The following is a 25,265-nucleotide window of genomic DNA, read 5'->3' as shown; positions in this document are numbered from 1 at the left end:
TGTTAACAGAAATAAAATCATAAATATTAGTTTACAAATATGTTTCCTAGATATCAATCACAGACCATAGTGACTAATTAGTAGTGAATGGCTAATTTATCCACTGAACATCCACCCTGTTATTGTCCACCCTGATGTTGCCCAATGAACTGGATGGACATCTGAATTTTAGTAATTTAGCTTGACCAGTATGGCTAATAAAATCTGTAATATATTCCTGTAATGATGAAACATGAAGAAACTTGTAAAATTATTTTATTTTTCAAACAGGGACTGGGCAATAGTAAACCACTTTTTTAGGACTGCATCACTGCTGCAAATGTTTGATAAGAAAATTCGGCATTTGATTGGGTCTGTCAATGAATCATTGCCTATATAGCCTAATGCCAAGAAAACATTTTCTAAAAAGTTAGAAAAAGACGTATTTCCTGTGCAGTGCCGCTTGCCCTGTGGATGGGAGTTAAAACCAGGTTACTGGTTTCTTTTCTTTGTTTATTTCTTTTTTTTCCACAGAGCATTTGCTTAAACGAAACTGCTCTTCATAGGAAAGGAAAGCGAAACCAACCAAAGACATCTATACTCGCAGTATGTTCTACACTGAAAGGTACGTTTTTGAAAATGTATTTCAATAGATAGTGGTTTAGGCTACTTTATGTTGTTTAAATTGAACCACAGATAAATACCAAGGGCGTAGGTTTGGTTTGGAAGTTGGTAGGGACAAATTGCAAGAAGGATATCCTATATATATAGGCTACTATTCAAAATGTTGGTATTAAGTAAAAGTCAGTCTGGTAATCAGAATCTGTATCATTATATATATATATATATATATATATATATATATATATATATATATATATATATATATATATATATATATATATATATTATACACACACACACACACAAAGTCTAATTTCCTGGTTCTTTGCCTCAATATATTTAAATTATGCTGTTTTGATTTTTATTTCTGAAGCATATAAAGGTTTTAACTACTGGGGCTGCACGATATGGAGAGAAACTGCAATATGCGCTAAACTTGTTGGATAATGCCTATGCAATAAACCTACGATTAATGTTTTTTAGTCGATCTACATTGAGAAAATAATGATATCATGCAGTGACATTCTCTTTAATGGATGGGAGAGGTGCAATCCAACGCGGGACTAGTTGTAACGTTCACCACTATTCCACTCACCTCTGTTGGCAAGAAGCACTGCTGTTGGATCTTACAGCGCGTTTCCAGCTGGTGCTCTCTCTCTCTGCACGCTGTACAGTCCATGCCCCTGGGCGCTTCGACAGCACTTTCACGTCTCTAAAAGAGTTTGAGTTTCCACTCATAAAAGAGCAATACACAGACAGGCGTTGAACGTCCTTTTCAGGACGCATCTTTTTGAAGATGCACTTCCGCCTCTGTGTAGTTCCTGGATGCTGTCGATATCTCTCCAAGACCGACGGCCACAGACGCTGCCTCGTGTGCCTGGGCAGCGATCACACTGTGGATGGTTTGTGGATGGTTCATGCACTCGCTGTGATAATATGACCATGGCAGCGTTGCGGTCGCGTCTCTCCTTCCTGAGGGTGAATTCCACTTCAGCCAACCCCCGTGTCGCTCCTTCTTCCCATGGTATTGAGGACAACCCCACTGGCAATTTGGGGTGACGACGGGCTCGGTTTTGCTGGGTAAATCCCCACGAACCACCCGCCCCCGGCATGCTCGCTTGCTTCCGTCCGAGCACAGGATGAGTGCGGCTCGCCTCGCGGTCAGCCGCCATTCTCCCTTGAGCCCCCGGACTTGGATGACAACATCGTCGCTGCATCGGAGAGTGTCCAGGCATCTGAGAGTGCCACAGAGGACTCGACTGGGCTGCCGCCTTCGAGCTAGCCCGCCCAGTCTGAGGCTGATGCGCAGATGGCCGACATGATTGTCCGGGCTACCATGAGCGCAGGCTTGGACTGGAACCCTCGGCTCAGGGCTCCCAGCCACGCCCCCCACCCCCACCCCTGAATCTAGTGTTCGAAAGCTAGATTGGTTCGCGGCGGTAGACCTGAAGGACATGTGCTTCCACGTCTACATCTTGCCTCGACACCGACCCTTTCTATGGTTCACATTTGATGGCCAGGCATACCAGTACAAGGTCCTCCCCTTCAACCTGTCCCTGTCCCCTTGCATCTTCACCAAGGTCGCAGAGGCAGCCCTTGCCCCGCTACGGGAAGTGGGCATCCGTGGTCCTCTCAGGCCTTCAGAGACCCTCCTTCAAGCTGCTTGACTCAGTTGAGCTCAAGGCCCTCTTCCTGAAGACGGCCCTCCTGATAGCGCTAGCTTCCATCAAGAGGGTTGGTGACCTGTAAGCATTCTCTGTCAGTGACTGGAGTTCGGTCCGGCACATACTCAAGTTATCCTGAGGCCGCGACCGGGCTACGTGCCCAAGGTTCCATACGACCCCCTTCAGGGATCAGGTCGTGAACCTGCAAGAGCTGCCACGGGGGGAGGCAGACCCAGCCCTTTCGTTGCTGTGTCCGGTATGTGCTTTCCGTATCTATTTGGACCGCATGCAGAGCTTTGTTCTGAGCAGCTCTTTGTCTGCTTTGGTGGACGGCGGAAAGGGAACACCATCTCCAAACAGAGGTTAGCTCACTGGGTCGTTGACGCCATCTCTCTGGCTTACCAGACCCAGGCCGTGGCCTCCCCCTTGCCCCCTTATTCTAGAATTCACTAGAATATTATCGAACTCTAGATAAGATCTGAATTGATGGTCAATAATAATTGGAATCTTAACCTATATTCCAGGTCCAATACAAGTGGAGTCAGATTAAATTATTAATGGATTCAGATTCAAATCAAATCAAATCAAATCACTTTATTGTCACACTACTGTGTACACAAGTGCAACAGTAGGTGAAAATCTTGTGTGCAGTTCCGACATATTATATAAAATATTTACACAAGACAATTTACATAACAAATGTACACATACTTACACAACACAATATACAATGTACAGTAAACAATACACACAATATATAATACACATACAATTAAAATAAGGGTAAGGGTATATAAAAATATATATACAGTAGTTGAATTGTGGAGAATAAATTTGACAGTCCAGTGTGTGAAACAAATGATGATTAATAAAGTGCAGTGCTGATTGTTGATCATGAGAGATCAAGTGTTCAAAAGTCTGATTGCTTGGGGGAAGAAGCTATCATGTAGTCGGCTGTTGCGGGTCCTGATGCTGCGATACCGTCTGCCTGATGGAAGCAGTGAGAGCAGACCATGACTCGGGCGGCTGGAGTTTCTGATGATCCTCCGAGCTTTCTTCACACACCGCCTGTTATAGATGTCCTGGAGGGAGGGAAGCTCACCTCCGATGATGTTTCTGGCAGTTCGCACCACCCTTTGCAGGTCTTTGCGGTTGTGGGCGGTGCTATTGCCGTACCAGGCGGTGATGCAGCCAGTCAGGATGCTCTGTACAGTGCTGCTGTAGAACCGTTTGAGGATGTGGTGGTTCATTCCAAACTTCCTCAGCCATCTCAGGAAGAAGAGGCGCTGGTGAGCTTTCTTCACAACGCCTCAGTGTGGACTGACCATGTGAGTTCCTCAGTAATGTGGACACAGAGGAACTTGAAACTGCTGACTCTCTCCACCGGTCCTCCATTAATGGTGATGGGGCTGTGTTCTTTTTCTTTCCTCCTGAAGTCCACCACAAGCTCCTTGGTCTTACTGACATTGAGGGAGAGGTTGTGCTCCTGACACCAGTGTGTCAGAGTGTGCACCTCCTCTCTGTAGGCTGTTTCGTCATTGTCAGTGATCAGACCTACCACCGTCGTATCGTCAGCAAACTTAATGATGGCATTGGAGCTATGTGTTGCCACACAGTTATGTGTGTACAGGGAATACAGGAGTGGGCTGAGTACACAGCCCTGCGGGGCTCCAGTGTTGAGGGTCAGTGATGACGAGGTGTTGCTGCCCATTCTAACCACCTGACGTTTGCCTGACAGGAAATCCAGGATCCAGCTGCACAGCGAGCTGTTTAAGCCCAGAGCCCGAAGTTTCTCATCAAGCTTGGAGGGCACTATGGTGTTGAATGCTGAGCTGTAGTCTACAAACAGCATTCTCACATATGTGTTCCTTTTTTACAGGTGGGAGAGAGCAATGTGTATTGTAGATGCAATGGCATCATCAGTGGAGTGGTTGTTGCGGTAGGCAAACTGCAATGGTTCCAAAGAGGTGGGCAGAACAGAGCAGATGTAATCTCTGATTACCCTCTCAAAGCATTTGCTAACGATGGGGGTCAGAGCAACAGGACGCCAGTCGTTTAAGCAAGTGATTTTGGCTTGCTTCGGTACAGGCACAATAGTTGATGTTTTAAAGCATGTGAGGACTACAGACAAGGAGAGGGACAGGTTGAAAATGTCCGTAAAAACACCAGCCAGTTGGTTTGCGCACGTTCTGATGACGCGGCCCGGAATGCCATCTGGACCCGCGGCTTTACAGATATTCACCCGTAATACTCGGCCACGAATACTCTCTCTGCGAGGGCGGTGTTATTGTCCTCAAAACGAGCATAAAATGTATTAAGCTCATCTGGGAGATAGGCAGCGGTGTTCATGGCGGAGTTTTTATTCCGTTTATAGTCCGTGATGATGTTAATTCCCTGCCACATACTTCTAGAGTCTGTGGTGTTGAACTGTCCTTCAATTTTGTGCCTGTACTGGCGTTTGGCTGCACTGATAGAGTTACGGAGGGCATAACTGGCTTGTTTATGCTCCTCCGCGTTCCCGGAATTAAAAGTGGAGGTCCGTGCACTAAGTGCCGCGCGAACATCGCCGTTAACCCATGGTTTCTGGTTGGGGTAGATCCGTATTGTTTTGGTCGGAACAACGTCCTCTACGCACTTCCTGATGAAACACGTTACGCTATCAGCGTATACCTCGATGTCGTCATCAGAGGCGGACCGGAACATCTCCCAGTCCGCGTGATCAAAACAGTCTTGTAGCGTAGAGTCTGATTGGTCCGACCAGCACTGGATCGTTCTGAGGGTGGGTGCTTCCCGTTTCAGTTTTTGCCTGTAAGCAGGCAGAAGCAGAACGGAAGAGTGGGGAGGGATTTGTAGCCATCCCGGAAAGGAGAATAACAGTGGTCCAAGACCCGGCCTCCTCGTGTGTTGAAACAGATATGTTAGTGGTATTTTGGTGCTATTGTTTTAAAATTGGCTTTGTTGAAGTCCCTGGCAACAATGAACGCAGCCTCAGGGTGCGCGGTTTCCTGCTCACTTATACACCCATGCAGTTCCTTGAGTGCCCGGTCTGTGTCGGCTTGTGGGGGGATGTACACAGCTGTGATGATGACCGCTGTGAATTCCCTCGGTAGCCAGAATGGTCGACACAGAAGCATGAGATATTCCAGATCAGGAGAGCAGAAAGACTTGATAAAATGTACGTTCCTCTGATCACACCATGATTTGTTGATCATAAAACATACACCACCACCTCTGCTTTTACCTGAGAGGTCTTTTGCTCTGTCTGCTTGGTGCACGGAGAACCCCTCGGGTTCTACGGCCGAGTCTGGAATCTCCGCAGCCAGCCAGGTTTCTGTAAGGCATATAACGCAGCAGTCCCTTGTCTCTCGTTGGAAAGAGATCCGCGCTCTCAGCTCGCAGAGTTTGTTGTCCAGAGACTGAACATTTGCAAGTAGTATACTGGGTAGCGGGGGTCGATTTGCGCGACGTCTTACTCTGATGAGAACGGCGGCTCTTTTTCCCCTTTTCCTTCTGTGTTTCCGCGGCCGGGCAGCCCAGACAAAGGGCTCCGCTGGCGTGTGGGTCAGCGTTGAGTAATTTGAAGTCCGGTTTTCGGTGTGTAATTGCCGAACCAATGTCCAAAAGCGTTTGTCTGTCGAACACAATAAGGCAGACAACATCCAAGACAAAAAAACACAAAACTGTAAACAAAACAAACAATAAACTGCAGTGTTTTGACAGAGCCCGCAATGCAGCAGCCATACTCGGCGCCATCTTGAAGCTTCGGTCTTAACCAGAGTATGTGAGTTAAGTGGAGCATTCTTTAATCACTCCGCTCCAGCTCTACTCCGGGTTGTCTATTTTCCGCTCCTCCTGGATTAGAGAAACCCCGCTCCGTGTTCGCTCCATGGCAAAATTAGCGCCTAACTTCCTTTCCACTGTAAAGTTATTTCAGTATGCTTTTTAATATCACAGCCTTCCATGCAGAAGGTGTATTAAATGAAAAATAAATACACAATAATAGAAGAAAAGCCACAATGTGCTTTATTAGAACACTAACATTAGCACAAGACTAAATTCAATATTTTTTATAGCTTACTTTTGAAACATATCGGCAGCATTCTCTGGGTTTGATCAATTAAATAAATTGCTAGATGAAATTCTTTTTTTTAATTAAAAATATAAATTACCAAGATAAAAACATTTATAATGTACCAGAACAAAAACAAAACATTAAATTAAATCAAATTACTAAATTACGCAAAAAACAAAAACATTATTAGGCCTATGTATTAATGGCTAATTATTTTCTATTATTGCACTTTTTTTAATTAACCTTGCCCTATAATTCTGTGAATGAAAAAAAAAGACATTCACAAAATGTTCTACTCTTTTCAAAACTATGTCTGATGCAGAGTTCACTTTTAGAAATACTAGCATTATACAAGCTTAACTCAATAATAGGGAGCGTGAAAACAGAAAGCGAAAGTAACCTTCGTGCTGGAGGTCGAACATTACCAAGTGCTGATTTTATTTTAAATGGTTATATGGTTATATCAGAAATTCCATCTTTACATCATGCCAATAGTGTTTAACATTGCTTAACATGTGGTGAATTATTGCTTTAAGGTTAACTGGTGTTTTGCCCGTGATAGAGCATTAGTGGAGCACTCTTGGAGCGAGAGAAAACCATGACGCTCCGATTTTTTAAAAACCCGCTGCTCGTTCCAATCAAATTAATGCCACTCCACTCCTCGGTCCGCTCCGCTGTCACACCACTCCGCTCACATACTCTGGTCTTAACTGAATCAAATGGTTATGATGCTACAGCCATACGCGCATGAAATAGACGAACGTGCAAATACCTTGCGAGGTGGGATTATTTTACAATATTATATAAAGTTACGTTGTAACATTTCACTTTATTTTTTCCAGGTAGAAGAAAAAGTATATGCTTTATTCATGAAACAATACCACATATTTGTACCAGACATGTGTAAAATTAATATGAACAAAGAAAAATATTTTGAACCCCAAAGTGCATTTACACACAGAAAGTGTTAGTTTGTGCACTCTCCCCCTATTATCCTGAATTATAAAAATGGAACTCTAAACAAATGGAAGTAGGTTACTAAATTAGTAAGTTAAATGTGCAAAATGACATCAAAAATGTCCCCACTTTCTGCTTCCCAACTCCACTCTCTCCTACATAATCTTTTCTAATTTTGATTATATGTAGGCTAGTTACATTTTAATCTGAAAAGTAAGCATTCTGAACAAAGCAGGCTTTTGAAAAAATGTCTTATATTTTATCATACTATATTTTATTTTATGTTGTTCATCTGTTCTCTTCATAATAAATACATGCACAATCTGCTAAATGCTCATCCTGTAAGTTCATGATTCAAAATGAAAATGTGAAAGAAAATAAAAGCTATTAAATGTCTTATTATTTTGCACCGCTCTCCCCCTATTATCCCGCATTACAAAAATGGAACTTTAAACAAAGGAATTTTTACGACCCTGTCAATCAAAATGACGGATGATGAGAAAGTCTAACACCAGCGCTGTATGTGACTTGTTTTAGTTTTTTTGCATAGCCGAATTTCAAACATTACAAGTAAACACGTTACTAAGACAGACAGAAAACACGGACAAGTTCTTGAAAAGGATAAATATTGACGATGGTTAGCCTATGTGGGATAGTGGTGTGCCGTAGAATTTGTTGTAATAAAAAGTGTGCCGAAACACTGAATTAACCCCTTCATAAACCCAGTCTGAAAGGGAGTTTGTTTATAATGAAAGTCCTTGTGACTTTATGGTAAATTACAATGGCCTGAAGGCAGGCGGTTGTGTAAAATGATGGGGAGACTGTACTTAAAGTATATTTTTGTCAAACTAAATAGCAAGCGCGCTAAACTTGATAGGACTTGAGAAGAGAGAGACGTTACATCTAGGCTGTAAAACCTTGCAAATGAGAAGACCATTCTGCTGCAAAACATATGTCTTGTAAAGACACATCGTTCATCCATGCCCATGAGGAGGCCATGCCTCTAGTTGAGTGCGCTTTAACATCAATTGGGTAAATCTTATCCTGCTACTTGTAAGCCAGGGCAATCGCATCAACGATCCAGTGAGAAAGTCTTTGCTTGTAGATGGACATCCCTTTTGTGCATCCTCCATAGCACAAAGAGCTGATCAGATTGTCTCAACTGGCGGGTGCGTTTAATGTATGCATGTAGTGCCTGCACAGGGCATAACAAATAAACAAAGAATTGTTCCTCATCTGAATTAAATGGAGGAGGGAAGAAGGATTGAATATGAACCACCTGCACTCTGAAGGGCATGGTTAGAACCTTAGGTACATAGCCTTTTCTGGGTTTGGTGGTGGATTTTGAAAATTCCAGACATGAATTGTCAATTGATAGTGCATGTAAGTCACCGACACGTTTTACTGAGGCCAGAGCCAGCAGTAGTGCGGTCTTAATGGAGAGCATAGGCAAATCTCAAAGGCTTGAAGGGGGGCCCTTTTAGGACCAAAGTTAGGTCCCAAGTCGGGACTGTAGCCGGCTGAAGTGGATTTAATTGTCTTGCTCCTCTAAGGAACTTTATGATTAAATCATGTTTGCCTATAGTGGCACCGGCTTCAGGTGCGTGATATGCAGATATATTCACTACATAAACTTTCAGCATTGACTGAGTATGTCCTGCGTCTAATCGCCCTTGAAGAAAAATTTGAATTTCATGTATGGGGCAGTTTACTGTGTCTTTGCCATGTGAAAGACACCAATCAGTGAATATTCCATTTTAGCATGTAGAGGCGTCTCATAGATGGCACTCTGGCCTGGAAAAATGTGTCCATGACTGAATGCGTCAGTTCTGGTGAATTTTGCATGCTCCGTACAGAGGCCACACATGAAGGTTCCACAGTTTGGGCTGGGGATGCCAGATTGTGCCTTGCGCCTGAGAGTGGAGATCCCTCCTCAGCGGTATTTCCCATGGCAAGCTGTATAACATCTCTATGATTTCCGGAAACCATGGTTGATTGGGTCATTTCGGTGAAACCAACAGAATTGTTTCCTTATCCTCTCGGACTTTGCATATGACAGTGAATTAGGCACTCCGGAGGAAATGCATATTAGCATTTCGCCGGCAATTTTTGGGCCATCGAGTCTTGGGACTTTGAGTAGAGGGGACAGTGGCCGTCCACTGAGGCAAATAGATTGATTTCTACTTTGCAGAATATTTTGCAAATCCTCTGTAAAATTTGAGGATGAAGTGAAAAGCCTTCAAGGCTAGGAATACAGCCGATAGCTCTAGGCTGTTGATGTGCCACGCCCTCCTCGCACCTGTCCAGGTGCCAAAATCCTGCCGTCCATCGCACACTGCCCCCCAACCTGTGTTGGAAGCATTCGTAGTCACCAGTTTCTGCCTCAAATCTGCCCCAGCATGACACACAGCATTTCAGCCAGCACTGAAGATGTCTCAGGTAAAAGACCTAATGGAATGATGGCAGATGCCAACACCATAAACCCCAATGCTTTTTAAAAAAACTTCAGATGAAGTGTTCTCCCCAGTTTGAACTGAGATAGACTCTGTAGAATAGACTGGATGCGCCTGCTTGTGAGGTGCATGTGCCTGCTCATGGAGTTGAGGCAGGCTCCCAAAAAGGAGATTTGTTGGCAGGGGGAGAGTGTGCTCATTGCGCAGTTGGCATTGAGGCCCAAGCTGTTTTGATGCTGAAGCAGTAAGTCTATGTGCTGGCATTGCAGAGCCTCTGATTGGGCCAGTAACAGCCAATCATCAAGGTGCTCAGTTTCAGTGGGGCAAGAACTGCATCGATGCACTTTGTGAACATAGGAGGAGCCAGAGACAGGACTTTGAAATGATATGGTCTTCCCTTGAACATGAATGTCAAAAACATCCTGTTATGTTGTACAATTTGGACATGAAAGTACGCATCTTTCGGATCTATCGATGCAAACCAACGGACATGCGATAAGATCATTTTCTGAGTAATCATTTTGAACAGGAGTTTGCAAGTGCGCGATTGACATGTCTCAGATCTAGGATTGGCCGAAGACCACCGTATTTCTTTGGGACAAGAAAATAATGGCTGTAAAACCCTCTTTGAGTTTGAATTTGGAACAACCTCTATTGCGCTTTTCGTGAGGAGATTGTATATTTCAGCTCGTAACACTGGAACATCATCGGACAAAACCACGGAAGACAGAACGCCATTGAAACAGGGTGGTTGATGTGCAAATTGAAATATATATCCATTTTCGTTGTTTTTAGCACCCAATCTGAAATACCTGTAAAGGCCTGCCCCGCATACACGTAATGGTACAGAGGGCAATTTGGTTTGTTCACTGTTTGATATAATGTGACGCTCGCCACTGGGAAGTTGTTGTGCACAATAGTGTTGGGTTTGAGTCCACCTTAGTCAAGTTCATGTCAAGTCTTTATACAATCGAGTCCGGTCTTGAGACTGAGTCGGACTCAAGACCGAGTCCATAACAGGCCATGTCCGAGTCTGAATGAATCTGTTCATGAATCTGAATTAAAATTGTAACCGTAAACTCAACATCAATATTTTAAGCTTGTTTTAAACTTCACAACTAAGAAAAAAGCATATGCTTTAGGTTTATGAAGACAAAACTGTCATTCAAATTATTTGTTGCTTTTTCCCCTCCACTCAAACATAGACTGAAGAAAGTGAAAACTGTGTCTGGCAGGGCGGAGGGCAGGGCCGTGTCATGATCCTACACACCCGGTCCCGTATTAGGCTAATCAAGCCTCCGAGAGGGATAAAGGCCGACTGCAGAGGATGGTGCGGGAGAGAGAGATCATTTACGGACATGTCCGTCGTGTGTGTGTTTTGTTTTAAGTGTTTTATTAAACTATTGTTTATATTGTCAAGCCGGTTCTCGCCTACTCCTTGCCCCTTAAATTCCTTTACACTGGTGCAGAAGCCCGGGAAGGAGGAGGGATATGCCGTAGTAGCGTTTTTGCCACAACCGTCCACCCCAACGGAGCAGCTGTGGCCATCTGCCGGGGGACGAGGAGTCCAGCCGACCGGAAGCATAGGAACGACCGCCGACCATGAGGGGAGAAGGGGCTCCTAGCTGACCGCCTGGAGCAGTCAGGGCCGCTGCCAGGGGTGGAGGAGTCCCCTTCCAGCTGCTGACCGGGGAGGGGCTCGGAGACCGACCGCCTGGAGCGGGAGAACCGCTGCCAGGGGCGGGGGAGACCCCTTCGGTTCCCCGAGAACGCAGCGTGGCGTTCCGTCAGCCAGGGGCTGGAGGACTGCCTCTGATCTGCCCGGAGAAGCGCAGCTGTCGTCCGTTAGAGGGTGGAGGAGTGGTCGAGGAACAAGCTACGGCGTATCGGAGAACTGGCCAGTTTTCATCTCTCTCTCCTCTCTCTCACTGCCACTTTGCGTTGGCCTTTTCCCTCTCTTTTAAATTTTACAGTGTTTTTGGGGTGGGGGGGGGGGTATTACACTGTTACAGGAAGTACTCCCCCCCCCCATTTTTAATTATTTCTGTTTCCCTCCCCTTGTCCCCTCCCTCGTCCAGGTAGATAGGGATGACCTGCCGGCAGAATGGGCTTAGGACACGCCCTCCCCAGGGAAAGAGGTGGGGTGTACGTCATGCCGGGGGCTCCCCAGCCTGAGAGGACGAGGGAGGAATGTGGCAGGGCGGAGGGCGGGGACGGGTAGTGATCCTACACACCCGGTCCTGTATTAGGCTAATCAAGCCCCCGAGAGGGATAAATGTCGACTGCAGAGGATGGTGCGGGAGAGAGAGATCATTTACGGACATGTCCATTGTGTGTGTGTTTTGTCTTTTGTTTTATGTTTATTATTAAACTATTATTTATATTGTCAAGCCGGTTCTCACCTCCTCCTTGCCCCTTAAATTCCTTTACACTGTGTTATTCATTACAACTAAGTTTTGCTTTGAATTTTATTTCGTTTTTATTTCTACTTCATTTTCAATTTGTCAATTCAACTGAATTTAGTTATCCTTATCTGAATAAATAATAGTCTATACTGTGATTTCTTATATACTTACGTGGTGGTAGCATTCAGCACTGAAAGTCATGGGTATAGTATGGCCTTGGTGCTGGGTTTCTGCAGGTGTTGCAGACGCTGTGCAGAGGTTGTAGTGCATGTACTTAATCCTCATCGTCAATTTGGCTTCATACAAACTCTAATTATTCTTGTATTATTTGCGGTCTATAGTAGCTTCATGTTCCTGCCCAATATCTAATATTAGTACGGTTGATCTAGATGATAATTAATACATAAAATACACTTTTCTTCGCTGTCGTAACAATGATAATCATTATAAATTGTTTTATTTTCCTTTGGTGCTTTACTGACTTTTCATTAAAAGTACAATTATTCATAGTATGAACCCATTTAAACGGCTCACTGATGATCTAAAAAGAACTACCATAAAACCATGTCCGTATACAAAAACATATCCATATATCTTCAGCACATGTTTTATTTGATATATTTAGTAAGAGATATGGCGTTTGGCTCATTTATACTGTCTTTTCTTGCTTTTAAACTTTTGTTTACCGCTCGGGTCATATCCCATTGGAACTATATTATCCCCTGTACCAATGCTTTACCCTTCATAATATACCTTGCAAACGTCTTAATGGTGCCTTCGATGACCTCACCTTTCCTATGTTTGCCACTTGCAAACACTTCATACCATCAGGTACAAGACTAACCTAGCTCCTTTGGCTTGTATTTTTGGCGTTGTCTAGTATCTTGGACCGACTGGACTACCGAAATCGATTCAACGAAGATGGAATGACGAGTTTGATTCGATGATGATTCGAAACGGAATGAACATGGAAAGGACGGATGAACAATGGAATGGCATCGTACGTCGAATGATGGAATGAACATTTAATACGAACAACGTGTCGAATGACTTACGATGATGAAGGACTTTGGAATCGATAACGGCGTACGGAATACGGCTGAGATCATGGCGGAATGTGTGACAAGTCCATTCGAGTGGACATCTTTGATTCGTCCGCGATGATCACCATGATGGAATGATGACTCTGCACTGTACTGACCGTTAGATTGTTCACTTCATGGATGATTTTCATTGCTATTTAGGAACGGTATATAAAGTGCTAAGAATGTTCAAACTCCGATTTTAGTAGAATCTTTCATTTGCTGGTGGACTTAGGACATGACGCGGGCTGACTGGGCTTTGGTGTTGAGCATCTCATGGGCATAGAGCGCGGAAGAGCCCACCGGGTGGTGATGGACTAATCATGATGAACTTTGCTAGATGGGGTGGAATTCTCGAACATACTATCTCTTCTACATTTTCGAGAATTCTCACTGAAGATCGCTGCTCTCTGATGTGAGAACATGACAGAAATTCCTTCATGGAATAAAAGAAATAATCCTTCGAGCTGCTTGGGCTAGTTTGTGTGAGCTGATGTATTCTTCAATATAAATTCATTGGATCTATCGTAACTTCTCCACTTCATCATAGATCTCCTTAAAAATTATTATTGCTTTGAAATGGAAACCACGGGTCTCCCCCAAACTTCCAAATTCCCCCATAATTTTGTAGAAGAGATGGAAAATATTATGACAACAGCTTGTTTGTCTTCAGTTTTCATTTAATATTGTAACTTTCGTGTTGTATTCTTCGAATTGAAGACTGGCGATTCCATTCCTCTTAAAGAAATGATCTGACTTCACCGTGGTTTTTCAGCGGTCGAGAGTGGCACGTACGCTTCCATTGCGATCTGACTATATCGCGCTAAGCTTCAATATACGTTATTTAAAGTTGCCATTGTGCATCTACGCCTTTAAAGCACTAGAAGAGCAGCTGGAAACACAGGCTCCTTTGGTATACTCGCATTTCTATAGTCATAATTAATAGAACTTTGTTATTATTTCGTATCCATTCGCGCTTAATCATGATGGGCGAATTAGATACTGGTCATCGTCCGCGGAAACTTGAAACATGGCTAGAACGGAAAATTCGAGCCATTTTACCACTTGCACACCATGAACCTTTACCCCTATTACATCGAATAATCTGCCTTTTATTTATTATGGCAAGGTTTCAGCAAATTTGAACCGCCTCCTGCAGCTCATATCATTTGGTATTTCAGGGCATGGAATGAAACGTTGAAAGGCTATCTATTTAGGCTCCATGCTTCTTCCAAATTTTTCAAACTGTTACCAATGACATATTAAAAAAATGCATCATTTTATAAACTTCTTTTTAGATATATGTTCCATTGGAACTCTCACCTGGCATCAAAACAACATATTTCCATTCTGTCTCTACAATAAGATAGCTTATTCAAAAGTTAAAATCTTAAAAATAATCCTTCCACCACCAACAACCATACCTAAAACATATAATTACTTGCCAAAACTATTGCATTGTCCCTTTAAAGAGACTAAAATTCTCTCTCCTTCCTTGGTATAGACAAGTGATCTCCTATTAAGAAATTCAATCAGATATATTTATAATTTTCTAAAATATTCATAATGACCGTCCTTTCCTCAACGAAACTTCTTATTTCATGCAGGCATTCCTGGTTTATTAGGAAAAAAATATCATATATATTTTCAATGCATTTTGTACTTCTCAGTCCTTTCGAAATCCAAGTTTTTCAAGTACTGCAGCCTGTTTCTATAACATGTAAACTTGTTCATCATTAAAACAAACATGCCATCACTTCAGTTTAAAAAATTCATGACTTTGTGTATCCCGAAATCACATGGAACTGTTGTTGTTGCTACCTGATGTTGGTTTGGAATCGCCTCTAGCTGATACGCTTCGTGAGGTACCGTACGTGAGTTTATATATCGTTGCGTATTCCGTATACCACGAATGGTTATCGGCGTACCATCGGCACGATGCCTTTGAATATGCCGAAAATATCGCCATAATCCATTAATGAGGATGAATTCTACCGTTCTTCGTCTCATCGAATCTCTTCCTGCATCGCTTTGACATCAAATTGCTTTGAACGGCGGAGGTGCCATTGACCTTCTTGGGTTCCATGCACTTGGACATGCCCCATATTGCATATGTAACATACGAGGGCAACATAGTATCACCGAACAAGTAATATGTTGCATGTGAATTCGTACAAGATTATTGCTATGTAACACTTCCTCTCCTGCCTGTCACTGATAGTAACCACTCTGCTGTTCAAAAGAGCACTTCCATTTCAACAAATCTATTCTCATCATATAATAACTAACGGATTTCTGTAGGCAGTTTTCTGCAGCTACGTTTGATGTTGGGTTTCACGCATTTGTCGTCTCAGCAGGATGACTTCAAAGTATATTTTGAAATGGTCTGCACTGAAAGCGACATACATTCGACTCATTCATTCTTCGTATTTATTGGAAGGTAAAACCAGAAGAGTGATGAAAGATTTAAGACAGGGAGAAGAGAGGAAATGACTGAGCTTATTTCGAGAGAAGACGACGTTTTAGGATGGGAGTCGACAAAGAGACAGGGTTTTGTTTATGAACAATGAAAGCTTGCATGATCAGCGAGCATCTGCTCAGGCAGGGCAGGAGGAGGAATAGGAATCAGGTATTTAGACTTTGAAGATCCTTCAACAAGCAGTGGAAGAACACAGAAGATTGAACTTCACTGAATCAGGAGGGAGGGCTATTTTCCTTTTAGTGAGCCTCAAAAGATATTCAACATGGTGGTAGTGCAGCCTTGATAGGAAAATTTGGCCAAAGTTAAAAAAGATTCTGAGACTCAACATTTCGAAATGACAGAGTACATATTCTCCATAGCTCTCCCAGGTAAGGTACAGTCCTGTTTCAAGCAGCATGACAATTCCTTCGGACAAGGATGACATTATGTATTCTGAAATCAAAACAGTTCTGAAAGCCTTTTGAGAATTCTCATGAGAATTTAGCAGCATTACCCTTTATTGTGGAATACTTAGTATTCCATCTTGCAAAGAGCTTCCCTCTACATAAAGCCCTTCAAGAAATCCTTTCTTGTAACTCTCAGCTAATTGAAGCTTTTGGCTTGAAGAAAAATAACAGTCATCATATATGACTCCAGCAAAGGGTATACTGATAATTCTTCTTCAAGACTTTCCGGTTTATGAGGATTTTGTAAATGCTTTTCCACAATAGAAAAGTGGGAATGAAAGGAAAGTAATAAACGGTAAGGCGAAGAAACTTTGACCTGCAAATGCTTCCAGTACCACAAAAGCTTCGACTCAGCTGAACAGAAAATTCACTAACAGTTCAGGAAACGAAGAGATGGAATGGATTCGAAACTGGTATACTCGAATTCCATTCCATGGGTTCCACCGTATGGAAGGCATCGTACATCATCATCAAAGGAATGGACCCACGAATCATGGAATCGTTCGAATGCTATGACATTTCTTTCGAATGGGCCATGCATTTTATCACCATTTCATCGTACTTGGTTTAACGACTTTTGGCGGTATCGGATGGATGGAATCCTCATAGCCATGATGCTTTGGATCCGCTTCATTTTGATGATGCTGAATTCGATGCATAATGAATGTGACGGATACAAGAATCCTCATAATCATCATTGGTATATCATCGCATTCGTAGTAGCTGGAATGGTTGAGTGACTGTGAATCTGGTATAATGCGTAACTGCATTTGCTGGGGTTCGACGCCTTTACAGAAACGCCAGTGAAGGTACACTGAAATTTGCAGCAACTCGACATCAACAGCCGTGAGAATTTCAACATGATGACGGAGAACGGGCGCGTAATGTCGCGTTGGTCGCGCATTCTGACCGCGGGTGAAATATACTACCTGTGCGACGTGACATCTCAGATTCTCCTCCTTTTGCATTTCCGCGTGGTCCGTGGAGATGCCAACGGACGCCGCTGACCAGATCTCGAAATGAACGAAATCATTAAACGAAAGGACGAGCGGAGATGATCCTTTCCGGCACTCCATCTACCTGTCTGGCGGTGGGCTAATTTGTCGCGTAACAACATTTTCGATATTCGACTTCATTGTTTCAAAGGAATGTTGCCTTTGTGCGTAATAAAAGGTTTTAAAAGTTCTTTTTACCTATTACATATATAAACCACTCTATAATGTTACTTTCTCATCGTTACATGGTACATCTGATCAACTCTTTGATAAATGAATATGGAACGGAGAATCCATATGATGATATGCAAATATTCGTTCTATTTTGAAATGGTTCGAACCTCAACTTCGATGAACTCGAGCTTCGACCATCATTTCGCCTTGTACTGTTCCATACTTCATGACATCGCTTTCCCCATAACACGGTGACAACAGAATGTTGTTCATCTTTAAAAACAATTGACTTGACCTTCATGTAGGCCCAGAGCAAGCAGAAGGACGTGTGGAACCAACTGAGCTATTTTGCAGAAAATCACAGCCATTTTTTCTTTTGTCAATCTTTTAATACCATCACAGAATCTTCAATTCTGTTTCTTTGAGCATAACTTGACCCTGTAAACCCCCCTCAGCCTTCTATTACATGTCTCACCCTGTTGGACCGGCTTCGCTTTCGTTGCAGCATTCTGTTCTAATTCATTGTTGCGCTTCGTACCTGGTTATTTTATTTAAATGGCTTAATCAAATTAAGACTTATGTTTGTAGTGTTGTACTGTACATGCTATATAAATCTCAAATTCATCCCCACTTTTTCCAATTGTTTAATAAACAATGTATCCCCATATTCTTCTATTTCTGAAAATTCCTTGCATGAAACATGCCTCCATAACATGCCACCCTTTCCATCCTTGCATTATAAATACCTTCACAGAATTACTTCCTTTGTATTAGTATAATAAATATAATTAGTTTATTCAAAGTTAGGTATACCAAGAATCCTCGTCAATTAGTTTGCCGTGATAAGGGAATGGACATTTTCTACTGAACGAAAATGATTTTGATTCGAATGATGTGATCTAATCATCGTATAATTCAAGTAATGATGCAATCATTTCGATTTCCAATTCGATAGGGACATCATTCTACTTATCCCTAAACTACATGGCTGACCTTGATGTGAATCGGTGAAAATAGTGGGTGGTAAAACACCAAATTATACTGGTACATTTAAATATCTATCTTGTTTAGTAAACTTCCTTCAGAATAGCCCTTGTAGTCTATCTTTGGGGCTAATTTCTGGTGTACTGTCTATTCCATTTCTATCCTTCTTCATTTTTATCAGTAATTAAATAGCCCAAAATGAATAAATGTGATGGATACATCACTACTGTTCCTGATTCTTCATCAACGATTTTGATCTGTTCTCGTGATTGAGAGGCTGGGGCACAGTTCTCATGACATGATGCTATCTCAGGTCTTGATTCTATTGCCTCACGGTGTTGTACTGTATTTAGTGGCAAAATTCATATTTTCATCCCAGACGCGCCCTTTGGTTAATTTCTTTGATGACTTTCCTCGCATTTATTACGCCTATAAAATGCTAACCTATTTTGTCATACACTTATTAATTTTATCTTTACTATCAACTCTGGCCTTGCATTGAACAAATTGAAACATATTTTTATATACTCAAGTCTTCTTGATAAAAACATGTTTGATGGTAAAACCTCCTCCTTTGGAACTTCAATATTACCGTATAATAACAACATGGTTGTATACATTTAGTAAAACAATAGTGAGAACGGTTGTTTGGAAAGCAGGTGAAGCACCTTGAACATATCCACAGGAAGAAGCTTTATTCAGAAATCTTCTTTTATATACTTCACGTAGAAAAATGTTTGTACCGTATGGAAGAAAATATCATACATTCAAGTCCTCTTTGGCCTGACCTCTTTACAGTATTGGAGAATTAACGATGTTCCTATATTCATGAACCAGTTGATTCAAGCTGAGCGATTCACATTCAAAATCATCAACATTTTGGTAAAGAATCATCCCTTCCTCGGATGGTGAAGAACTTCACATTGTAGAAACGCTTCAAATCTACAGTGAAGTTTCATCAACACCGGCATTCATGTGTAGTGATGTCGGACAGTCATTCGTTCTTGACAGTGTGTCATGGTCGCACAAGCGGTGAGCTGCTTCCTGTGGATGCAGGTAAGTTGGGACTGAAGAAAGAAACATCCTATGAAGAACAGGGAAAGAAGACGAAGGAGTTCCGACCGAACTCAAACTGAAGACACTGAAAGCTGGGTGGTGTGGAATTTGGCAGAAACAGAAAGAAGCTGAGCTCTTTCCATTAAGTCCAAGAATTTAAGAATTTGGTCAAACTAAAAATTTTTTGATCCTTGATATGACCATTTATTGGGCTAAATGGCTGCTACAGACATGTTTGCAGGAATGATTCAATCTCAGGCTTTTGAAGGACTTTGGGGCCTGAAACTTTTGGTGATCTGTTACAACTCTCTTAATTTTCCCACAATACTATATTTCATAGTATGATAGTTCAACAAACAGAATACTAAGTCATATAAGTTTAGTAGTGTTGTTTGTTCCATTTCCATCAGCCTTCATATCTCACTATATTTCCAGAAAACGGAAACAAGTTGTCCTTCAATAATCATATTCTGCTGATAAGCTTGTTCTGGTTTTATATTTAAATGGTGACGCTCGTATATGGCATTGAGCTACCCATATCAGAACAGCTTTGGATAGTATTGACTCAGATCACTGGTAAATAAAGTGTCATATGACGAGCTAGTCGTGATTAAAGAGAACCAACAATAAGCCACCCTCTATATGGCTAAAACGCCTTTTTCCACACTACGGAGAATCATAATACTTCAAACAACGGAGCGAACGAAAAGAGCTTTGAGAAGAACCTTCCGCGCAATTTCTCAATATGATCTAAATTATTTGTTTATGGTGTACACTTCCATTCTGTGCTTCCTTCCTTGTAAAAGGACTTTTGAGAACTATTTTTCAAAATTTAAAAGATAATCCAATCCATATATTCCCTTTTGGCATCAAATCTGCGGTTGTTGGACTTGTTCAACATCAACCTGTATTCCGCTCTTTCATGACCGCACTGAAAAAACCGCACTTCTTTATTTTCCGGCATGATGACCATTGCCCAGCTCTTCTCCTTTCCTTTAATTCAGAAAATTCTTACTGTTATTCCAGAAAGAATGTCCTATTATACCTTTTCGTATTTGACATGGAATGATTACGTATCAAATCGAATTCCATTCCATTGATTTGATCGAACTTTCCCCAGAATAATGAAAAAAATGATCATCTATTCATGATTCCATATCGACTAGCCTCATCATGATTCTCCGTCGAAAAATCGCAAAAATAAACTTCATCATGGAAATCAACTTCAACAACATGATTCCATGGAATTTAATACCACAGTACAGTATTAAACAAACTTCCATTGCAAAGAACCATACAAGATGTTCATCGACGTCAATCGATTGTTCGAATGAGCGCAACGATGCATTTGGTGAATGACCCTGTCTTCAATGCGAAGAATTATACAAATTAAACAATAATGGAGCTGACACAAGTCATCTATTGAAAGTAATATGTTTAGCAGACCTTTTATTCGCCATTGTTGACATTTGTAGACAAACCTCCTCTAGTAGCGTCTGGAATGCTCCGTTGTTTAGTGATTCTTGATGCATGCACACCATAATAACATACGTAGCGCATGACATGGAAATAGTTTGCAGCTCACCGGGTGTATCATTTGGTTTAATTGGGATGAAAGTCCATTCGAGTCTCGAATTCAAAATGTCACTGCAGCTGTGACTGTTCTGGTTTATTCCATCGTCATGTGTTCTGTAAAAAGGCGGTTATCTTGCTGAAGAGATTGAGAAGCATATTTGCGTGAATAATGATGCTGAAACTTTATCGATGTTAAAATGATATTGATGTAAAATCAAAGTATTTCTTTGTGGTGCGTATATCATATTGATTAGGTTCAATTTTAGCAGGAGATGTCACAACCTACCTCCTATTGTTGGCAATGACCGTGATAGTGAAATGGACAGTTGTTAAAGTAACTTATAGGTAATAGTGTCCATTAAATGTGTTATTCTTGTTTGATAAAACTTCTAATAGAATATTACAGCATGTTAGATCTGTGCTCTTCACACTTTGGGGCCCTAGTGTTCACACAGGTCCAGCCTTATATTCTACTATTTCCTGTCCCTTCTTCAGTTTATCTGTTTAATTAAGAAGCAAAAGCCCCAAAGTAAAGATAAAAAAGTAATGATAAAATACCATAGCCATCTTTTACTAACAGTTTCATATTTTATGATTACATAACTAAAACAACAGTTTTGATCTCAATTTCTCAGTAGTTAGGCAGGGCACCGAAAATTCTCCTGGACAACAATCAACAACCTCAAAGTCTTGGATCTCATATTACTCCATGGCATACTTGGTGCTTGGGATAATTGTTGCTGCAATATGGATTCAGGTATGTTTTAGAAAATTCTTTGCTTGTGAAATCACAATGACAGAATAACTAAATCCCCAATTTCCATATGTTTTTGGGGATTACAAAAATTTTTTGATGTGAAGGCTTTATATAATTTCAATTGTACACCTATAAAGTCTTAAACTGCTACATTGCACAATAATACATACATATGACAGCGTACTTATTAAGTACACATTTTGTCCTGTTTTACTATCTAAACTCATATTTTTTAACGTGGATAAATTGTTTTAAACCCATAATTTTATATATATCACCTCCAGATCTTCATGATAAAAGTACATGATTTGAGTGATATAGGTAAAGTATATATTTATTTTACTTATTTACAGACCCTAAATATTGCACAGATATAAAAAATATTAACAACATAACCTGAATTATGTTAATACATGACTGTTCTAACAAATAAAAATAATGTAATTCTTGTTAAGGTGAAGGTGAAGAGCTTCGGATTCTTTTGGTTGGAAAAACAGGTGTGGGGAAAAGCGCAACAGGCAACACTATCCTGGGAAAAAAGCTTTTTAAATCAGAAATATCTTCCTCCTCTGTGACTCCACAATGCGAAAAAAATCATGCAATAATAAATGGAAGAAAAGTATCTGTCATTGACTCTCCAGGTCTCTTTGACACCGGCCTAACTACAGATGAGGTGGCGGAGAGAATTAAACAATGTATTCCACTCTCTGCTCCTGGTCCACATGTGTTCTTAGTTGTGATTCAGCTGGACAGATTCACAGCTGAAGAAGCTGAAGCAGTTAAAATCATCCAAGCAATTTTTGGTAAAGAAGCCTCCACATACAGCATGGCACTGTTCACTCACGAAGATCGATTGAAGGGCAAAAACATTCACACATTTGTGCGAGACAGCCCAAATCTGGTCAGTTTCATCAAAACTTGCAGTGGACGATACCATGTGTTCAACAATGAAATAGATAATCCAGAACAGGTCATTCAGTTGCTTGACCAGATTGATAAAATGGTCACTGGAAACGGTGGGCAACACTACACCAGTGAGATGCTGCAGAGGGCAGAGAAAGCGATTGAGGAAGAGAAACAACGTATCCTGAAAGAGAGAGAGGAGAAAAGACAGAAGGAGATTGCAGCTCTGAGGGCTCAACTTGAAGATGAGGCCTTTGAAAAAGCAAAACAAAAAGTTAAACAATAAATTTGAGCAGAAGGCAAGAATGGAAGCTGAGATTAAGTTTCCATTCCTAGTGGTCCAAGTGATTAAGAATTTGATTATATTATTAACAAATATATATATTTGATCACCTTGCGATGTGACCCATTTGAGCCCAGACTAAGTGTGGCTACTGCAAGACACATTTTATTAACTGCAGAAGGCAATTCAAATCTCATGACTTTTAAAGGGCTTTAGGGTGCAAACTTTGTGAATGAGTGAAATCTGCAGGCCATAAGCATCATAATAGATTTTTCCACTATACTGTATTTCATATGTATTATGATAGTTCATAATACATATAGTGAATATATAAGCATGTAAAGAATGTATTGGAATGTAAAAATGTTATTTTTGGTTTAGGTGAAATATTTGATATGTTTGTTTTATGTATTTAATATTTGTCTCCATGTGTCTCAACTTACTCATTTTCAAAAGAAGGAAACAGCATTCAGTAAGGAGTTAAAAGTTGTAGCTCATTCAAATAATCACTTAATCTCATAATCTGCTTCATACAGTAGTTTTAATGTTTAGTGTTTTACAAGTATAGCAACTAAATCATATGGGGGAGCAAATATTAAACCCATATCTGTCAGAGCCTATGCTTCGGATTTAGACCAATGGGCTATATGCATGGATCGTTAATTACAACTTCCGGAATAATAATATAAGCCAGCTCAAAAACTTCTGGTGAAACGTCACTTGCTGTAGCAGCATATTCAATTTTCTGCTAGACAGTGTAAATAGCCTGTAAGGTGATATCAATCTTTTTTTTTAATAGTTATAACTGTGAAACAGTTATTCACTTGTTTAAATAGATTATAAAAATAAGTAAATGAAATGAAAAAGACGTTTAAATTTCAGCGCTGTGAGTGGACGACAGCTGAGCACCATAAGTGATAAGCAGATCTTGCGGAGTCAGAAATACTTACATTACTTAGGCAGGATATGGCAATAATGGTGGACAGAGGCTTGTTCCCTGTAAAGTGTACAGACCTGCATTTCTTTCTGGGAGACCTCAGATGCCAGCACACGAGGTCAGGGAGACCCAGGCTATTGCACATCTGAGAGTGCATGTTGAGCGCCTTATTCTTTGACACGGTTATCCCCCTAAATATGTTTGGTAACAATTAACCAGACCAACTATGTAGTTGCATGCCTTCTGTTAAATTACCAGAGTGGCCCGCTTGTAAAAGCTTTGTGTAAATAGATACATCAAGACCAGTGCGCAGTTCTGTTTAGTATTTAAACTATTTCACTGTTGTTAGCTACTGCTTTTGTTCAGTGATAAAGAATGGATTTACATCTCTACAACTTCATACAGGGATCTGTATCTTCCCCTCATTTTCAGTTTCATGCTTCCAGTGAATAAACCTACATTTGTTTGTAACTGCCTTTTTAATTGGCTAACCAAAGCATTGTGTATTTTATTGTGACCATTACAAACAGCATTTAAACAATACTATTTTTAGGTACTAATATGTTATAACCTCAAACACTCATATAAATAACATTTATAGGAAAATATGTCATTTTAATAAATTAATGATTTAATTTAATTCTTCTGTTTATTTGACAGGAACAGCGCACAATTTAAACAATTGCACCAGAGTTAGCTAACAGCTAATTTGCATCTGTTGTCCCTGGACAGGTAGACAAACCCATAACAAAAGACACAAAGCAACCACTAAACAACAAATACACTACATTCATTTACAAAATATATATTATCCATCAATTCAAATTTGATAAAAACGGTTTGATGTATACACCAAATACATTATACAGAAAATACAATACAATCATTAATGGTGACACTCTTGCGCTGATTTTAGCCAAATTTTAAGGCTGGCTTTAAATACTGCGAAACCTGAGTTTCTAATGTTTGTGGGTATTGAATTCCACTTCCCCACTACTTTAACAGAGAATGCGGATTGACCAAAGGTTGTCTTTCTAAAATGCGGTACCAAATCACCCCTAGTTGATGCTCTAGTTCTACTGGCACTGCCACTGCCAGAGAATATTATGCATCCTCTAAGAGGAGGAGGTGCAAGATCATGAATAACTTTAAACATTAGACATGCGTCCGAATAAAATAAGAAATTATCAAAATTTAGAAGATTATATTTTTTCAGGATGTTACAATGATGATAATCCTTAGGTTTTTTGTCTAGTACTTTTAAAATTTGTTTGTAAAGTGAATACATAGGCTTGAGCGTAGTCACTCCTGCCTGTGACCAGGTTGTTATACAGTAAGAGAAATGGGGAAAAATCATTGTGTGTACAAAAAGTTTTGCAGCAGACAGTGACAAATTATGTCTGATACTCTTAACATTTTTTAGATTAAATTTAACAG

The 25,265-nt window shown here is 40.9% G+C and overlaps 1 protein-coding gene across 1 annotated transcript in view; it reads left to right on the top strand.

The window, feature by feature from the left end:
• LOC127644447 (GTPase IMAP family member 9-like) overlaps positions 1–22,964 on the top strand; it is an 86,864-nt gene extending 63,900 nt beyond the window's left edge. The window contains exons 3-6 of the mRNA XM_052127634.1: positions 514–604; positions 21,584–21,705; positions 21,990–22,026; positions 22,161–22,964. Coding sequence (XP_051983594.1) covers positions 514–604; positions 21,584–21,705; positions 21,990–22,026; positions 22,161–22,894 — 984 coding nt within the window. The 3' untranslated portion in view covers positions 22,895–22,964. The remainder of the gene's footprint in view (positions 1–513; positions 605–21,583; positions 21,706–21,989; positions 22,027–22,160) is intronic.
• The last annotated feature ends 2,301 nt before the right edge of the window (positions 22,965–25,265 follow it).

This window comes from Xyrauchen texanus, chromosome 5 (assembly GCF_025860055.1).
Source record: "Xyrauchen texanus isolate HMW12.3.18 chromosome 5, RBS_HiC_50CHRs, whole genome shotgun sequence".
Taxonomy (NCBI): Eukaryota; Metazoa; Chordata; class Actinopteri; order Cypriniformes; family Catostomidae; genus Xyrauchen; species Xyrauchen texanus.
Note: the sequence above shows the minus strand (reverse complement) of the source record. Positions and strands in the feature narration are given on the sequence as shown.